The sequence below is a fragment of the Hyaena hyaena genome, unplaced genomic scaffold, assembly GCF_003009895.1.
Source record: "Hyaena hyaena isolate Hyena2069 unplaced genomic scaffold, ASM300989v1 scaffold_21, whole genome shotgun sequence".
Lineage (NCBI taxonomy): Eukaryota > Metazoa > Chordata > Mammalia > Carnivora > Hyaenidae > Hyaena > Hyaena hyaena.
Genome location: NW_024080653.1, coordinates 2,198,352 through 2,204,351, shown reverse-complemented (window position 1 = coordinate 2,204,351; position 6,000 = coordinate 2,198,352). Strand labels below are relative to the sequence as shown.

Genomic DNA, 6,000 nt, shown 5'->3' with positions numbered 1-6,000 from the left:
GTGGCCCGGGCTTCGGAAGGTCCGCACCTGCCCGTCGCCTTCTTCTGACGCCACGGGATTAAAGGACCCGTCGCATGACGGGAGGACCAGCGCCGGGCACCTGCCCCAGGGCTCCGCGGGCTCCGCGAAGCGCTGCGACACGCCCTCTTCCGGGGCTGAGGGAGCCACGCGCTGCGGCCGCCGTCTGGCCCCTGTGCCCGCCGGCCCGGCTCGGAAACTTGGACAATACAGCACGATCGGCTTTCAACCCCTCACGTCTCCCCAGAACGTCAGGAGGGAGACGGCTGCTTCGCACCTCACAGCAAGAAGGACACGTTGTTTTCTTTAAACAGTTCACATTTATTATCAGTAACAGTAAAAAAATCTTTTAAAGACTATCAGTATCGTATCACCAAGAGTGAGGTAATATGTTTACAAAACATTTACAGAACTTGATATGCAAGTAATGCATTTGGGAAGGAAAAGGAGTTAAGACACTAGTCAAAAAGGGAAACCAAAGAACCCTTAGCGCGGGGGGTGCGGTGCGGGGCACGGAGAGCCGGGGCGCAGTCCGGGCCCGCATGCCCGCAGCCCCTCCCCGAGAAGCAGGTGCCGTGGCCACGAGCACAGCTTGCAGGCGTCTGTGCCGCCATGCGCTCTGAACTCTCACAGGGGCACTCGACTCTCTGGGGACATGATAGGGACACTTCTGAGTCAACTGAAAAGGAGCACGTCTTCAGAATGGGGGGGGGCGCTGCAACTCAGAGAGGTCTACAAACACCCCGGGCTGGGGTGGACTGTGGAGGGAAGTGTTTTCCTGGCCACTGTCTGCAAAATCGCCATCTGAGACAGAGAGAGAGAGAGAAAGAGAGAGAGAGAGAGAGAGAGAGGAGAAGGAGAGGAACCCCCCCCTCAGGTCCTTAGAATCTGGGAGGAGGGAGCACAGATCCTGTCCTTACAATCTGGGAGAAGGGAGCACGGATTGGAAGCAGCGCAGATGTAAGTAACCCTACTGCACTTTCTGGAAATAAGGCTCTAGGTGCCACCAAGAAGCTTATCTCTTCAAAGGAAACTGCGGACGCACAGTTACGGAGCAGCCAGTGGTCGGCATGCCGGCCACCTCGGGAGCCGCACCCACCGGGGGCCCCTCCCGCCTGCGGGGCTCGCAGGGGGCACATGCGCCCTCCACACGCTCCCCCTCCGCCGCCGCCCAGCTGGGCCCTCAGAGCAGACCTGAAACACGGCGGACGGGGCTCACGGGGCCCCCGTGTACACCCGGGCCAGCCACGTGCACGCTGGCGCGTGTCTAAACACACAGCCTCTCCTGACACGACCCCACACGTCACGTCTGTATCACAAACGCTAACCTAATGCGACATCCAGACAGATCTGCAAAGAACCTGCTTTTCCCATAAACAGCTGAAGAAAACACGGGCCAGGGCGAGACGGGCCCTGCTTTGCAGGGACCAGAGAAAACAGAAGGAAGCGAAGCTCACGTTCCAATTCGCTGCTACGAAGAATCCCTTGTAACTTAACTCACTTTCTACTTTACCCGTTTTCCCCCCAGCATCACGCTGCTACCCTCCCCATACCGCCCTGCGTGCACTGCCACACACACACGCACTGCCTCCCGCGCACAAGCCCCCTGCATCACACTGCTACCCCCCTCCCCCCCGAGTGCACCGCCTCGCACGCACGCACCCGCTAGCACCACCTGACTCACACGCACCCCCGCACACTCTAACATGCATGTGCCCCCCCACTACTGCCATGGTCACACCTGCAATCACAGCCACTCGCACAACTGCCACCCCCACCCACGTGCCTGCACATGCGCACATGCCCCCAAAGCCCGCAGTTTCCTTTTACAAAGCAGCGTGGCTCCCGCAGGCCACACGCCCTCAAGGAGCAGCCGCATGGCGAGAACCCAGTTAGCTCAAGCGGACACCGGACAATTTCGAGACGGCAAACACGACTCAGTCTTCAAAATGTCCCTCCAGTGATGAGAAGGGCCCCCCGGGCTCTGGGGAGGCAGCGGGGACACCCATCCGGAGGGAGCTCTGAACTAGCGGCCGCGGGAAGGACAACACACCAAAGGGCAAGCGCATGAACCCCTTCCGCGCACTTCACGGACAGAAAAGTCCTGCTCTCAAAGTATCAGAAAGATGTGAAAAGGAGGAAAGAGAAAGTGTTTAATGATGGCGGCGGCTTCCTGGCGTCGGGGAGTCCCCGAGAGCCCCTGCACGTGGCAATGGCCGAGTCGGCGGCAGCTCCTGCGCCGGGTGGGGTGGCGGCGCCTCTGAAGGGCGGGGCGGGGTCTCATCCGCTGACGGGCAGCGTGTGGACGAGGTTGCTGGAAACATTTTTTGCATCAACTTCGGAGACAAAGTCAACCTCTTAATTGTATACAAACGACTTCTCTTTCAAGGGAGCCCTTGTGCTCTGGTTTGATTTTGTGCACACCGTATACAAAATCTATGGCTATTGAGTCAGAGTTAAAACTACCTGCTGAGAGAGTCTGGGACCGAGGACTTCGCGGACTGCCCGGACAGCTCCCCGCTCCCGAAAGGCCGAGGGGTCCACGCAGCACAGGTGGGGGGCCGGCAGCTGGCGGAGACCGGCGGGCCATCCGGGGAGCACCGGGCACTACCTGGAGACCACGGAGCCGCAGTGGGACTGGCTGGAGGAGGTGGTGGCGGCGCTCAGCTGCGAGAACCCGCTGTGGCTGGACTCCAGGCTGGTCATGGAGCCTCTGTGGGCAGCACAGGGAGGGGTGAGGCGTGAGGGTCCCGCCGCCAGCCCCCCCCACACACACTGCCTGCCCGACTTCCCGGCCGCCCGGCTCTCTGCCACCTGCTCGGCCCCCACGGCCGTCACAGAGCGGGTCCCCCGGGGCCGGGCCCCCACTGCCCGGGCACACAGAGGGTCACTCCCACCTGTACCCAAGACGCGCAACGGGGAGGGGAGCCCGTACCGGAAGTCCTCAGACCCGATCACCTCGGTGTAGTACATCACTTTGCACTTGTGGGACGACACCTGCAGGGAGGCCAGCACGTCGTCCACGCGGGGCAGGTTGGTGGCGGCGCACGCTGGCATGCTGTGGAACTTCCACTGCAGGATGTAGAAGCCTGGCCACCGAGTCACGTGCGAGCCCTGGAACAAAGAGGGCGGTGCTGCCTGAGACCTCCCTGCCCAGCCCCTCCCCCACGCCCACCCACGGCGGCTGCCACAAGGAGCATTCCCCAGCCCACCCGGACGCCAGGGACCGCTGGCCACCTTGCGGGGCGGGGGGGGAGGGCCCTGCCACTCACTTCACTACCGGGGCCAGTCCTGCAGGGGCCCCGCTGGGAGCTGGGGAGGCCCTGCAGCCTCATGGGGAGGACAGCCACCACAGGGGCAGGCGCCGGGCAGGCTGGGTGAGCTCGGGACACCCTTCACTCAGCTGTAAGGGGCTCAAAAAAGGCCATCGGACCAGGCAATGCTCTCCTGGACCTGCTTCCAACCATCTTCCCAGAGTATTCTGGCCAAAAGGATGTCAATGTAGGGGCACCTGGGGGGTCCGTAGGTTAAGCGTCCGACTTCAGCTCAGGTCATGATCTCACAGCTTGTGAGTTTGAGCCCCACAACAGGCTCTGTGCTGACAGCTCGGACCTGGAGCTGCTTCAGGTTCTGTGTTTCCCTCTCTCTGCTCCTCCCCTGTCATGTTCTGTCTCTCTCACTCAAAAATAAATAAACATTAAAAAAAATGTTAAAAGGATGTCAATCTAAAGTAGGATGTGAACGACAACCTGCAGAAACGACTTCCTCCGTTAATTCTGGGCCTGACCTCACGCTGTCCGTTACTTTTAAAGCTGAGCAAGATCCTCTTTTACTCTGCTCCTCAGCCCAGCGCACAGTGGCAGGCTTCTCTCTCCCTGAAAACTGTGAAGGCAGCAAGAGCAGACCCCATCGGGCAGCTGACCACCACTCCCAGTACGAGCGCTGACACGAACCTGCCGCAACTTAGCAAAGGAGCCGACAGAGCACTTGTACGTGAATCAGATGCTCGGCAATGACGGGCAGCAGTCCTGGGGCACAGGCGTCTCCCCCTGCTGACCTAGGGTGACCCTCCCCTGCTGACCTAGGGTGAGCCTCCTCTTGGCCGAAGCCTGCTCTCCCACTGCAATAGCGCACATAGCGCCCCTCCCTTCCTCCATGTCACTTTCGTGAAAATACCTTCTAAAAACACTCGTGCACTTTAGATACAAGTCATGGAATGAGTCCAGAACCGTCACCCAGGTCTGGGTTCTTTCTCCTCAGTGACATTCTGACCGGAGCTGAAGCGGACACGCCCCCTGCGCTCGCCCACAGACGAGAGACCCCCTCCCTTTCGAGACCACACACAGTCACGAAGGCGCACCTGCACGCTCTCCCCTTCCCTGCAGATCAGGGGTGACTCCACCATGCTGTAGTCCCGGCCCAGCTGCCACAGCCGGTCTATTAGCTGCACGTTGTTGCCGCCGGGGGAAGTGATGCTGTGCGCCCCCAGGGACTCCTTCTTGGGAGGCTGGGGCGACCTCTTGGAGTGGTAGATGTTGAAGACGATGTCCCCTTTGCACACGTCAAAATCCCAAGTGATCACCGAAGAGGCATCCACGATCTGAATGAGGATCTGGGAAAAGAGATCTCGTTAAGCAACTGAGGGGAGCACGAGACTCCACCTATGCCGTCACTATCACTGCGGCAGCTTCATCCCTGGAGGAGCTTTCCGGCCCAGCTATGTGTGTGTCGTGGGAGGGACATGTGTCATGTCAGCCATCTCTTTCCCTACAGCCACGTTCAGTCACCCAGCCTTCCAGCTCTCCCTTCTTTCGACCGATGGCTCCTGCTCATTGTCAAGTACCCCTACAGCCCGAGACGGCCCCCCTGCACGATCCTCGGTCCGCAACACCGGGTCCTGGCTGTAGAAATGCCTTATCTGCACAGCAGTAACTCAACAAGGCACAGAAGTGGTTCCACGGGCTGCCCCAGGCTGGCGAGCATGAGGAAGGTCCAGAGAAGGCGCAAGCTAAACAGAGGGCACGTGGAGGAACGGAAGGAAGCATCCCGGGCAAGGGGAGGGCACGGACACCTGCCAGGAACAGTGGCAGCCAGCGCAGGGCGGGGAGAGAAGAGCCACGTGGCACAGGGCAGGGGAGGGGCCCCCGGGGCCAAGCACCAACCTAAAACCAAACTTCCTAACTCGTGCCCCTATAGACTTTCCCAGTAGGGGCTGATCAAAGTGATACAGTTCAGAACATGACTACGGGAGGGACGTGAGAATTGAACCCAGCTGTCCGAAGCTCTGTGTTCGCTCGGAAACTTCTCCAAAGCCGAGGCCGGGGCCCCCTCTTCCCTGGAAGGGCCATCTGCTTGTCGTCAGTCAGACCCTCCCCTTCCACCACCGCCCCTTCTCACCGCAGAAGTACCACTCTGGAATCTCCCTAAAGAGCAGACTGGGGAGCACCAGAGTCCTTTCTGGGAACCGCAGGTCTCTTCCTGCGGCGAGGCAGCTCCCCAGGGGCCCAGCTCTCCCCAGACGCAGCCCCTCTGCCCACAGGCCCCCTCCCTCCTGCACTCACAAGGGGGACACTGAATTCAGCCTTCGTCTAAGGGGCAGCACTGTCCTCGATCTGCGTGTCACTTAATCCCCAAAGTGAGTTCTAGCGTTGCGATGTAGAAGCCGTTCACACTTCCACACACACCCTAGGACTCACAGCAGCGCCGTGTGCCACTGAGCTCTGTACCACAGACAAGAGGGAGTCACCGGAGGAACGGGAAATGAGAACTCCACCTCTTCGAGCCTGGTCTCCGTACAGAAAGTTAACATAAACAATCCTGAAGGCCACGTCCTGAGAATTCAAGATTTCCCTACAGGACCTAGGAACGAGGCACACCGAACGTGTCTCTGCTTCTTCAAACACGGCGACAGTCCGTCCCCCCACAGGTGGCTGGCTGGCCGTTCCAGCACACACAGAGGCACGGACACATGGTGGGTGGCAG

At 60.1% G+C, this 6,000-nt stretch overlaps 1 protein-coding gene across 4 annotated transcripts in view; it reads right to left on the bottom strand.

Annotated features, from left to right (window-relative positions):
- Positions 1–2,149: 2,149 nt before the first annotated feature.
- Positions 2,150–6,000, bottom strand: part of SEC14L1 (SEC14 like lipid binding 1) — a 53,395-nt gene continuing 49,544 nt past the window's right edge. For 3 of the 4 annotated variants that reach the window (XM_039226364.1, XM_039226365.1, XM_039226366.1), the window contains 3 exons: positions 4,379–4,630; positions 2,954–3,132; positions 2,150–2,731 (listed from right to left, as the gene is read on the bottom strand). In XM_039226364.1, the coding sequence (XP_039082295.1) occupies positions 2,626–2,731; positions 2,954–3,132; positions 4,379–4,630 (537 nt within the window). In that variant the 3' untranslated portion in view covers positions 2,150–2,625. The remainder of the gene's footprint in view (positions 2,732–2,953; positions 3,133–4,378; positions 4,631–6,000) is intronic. The other variant, XR_005527419.1, reaches the window with a different exon arrangement.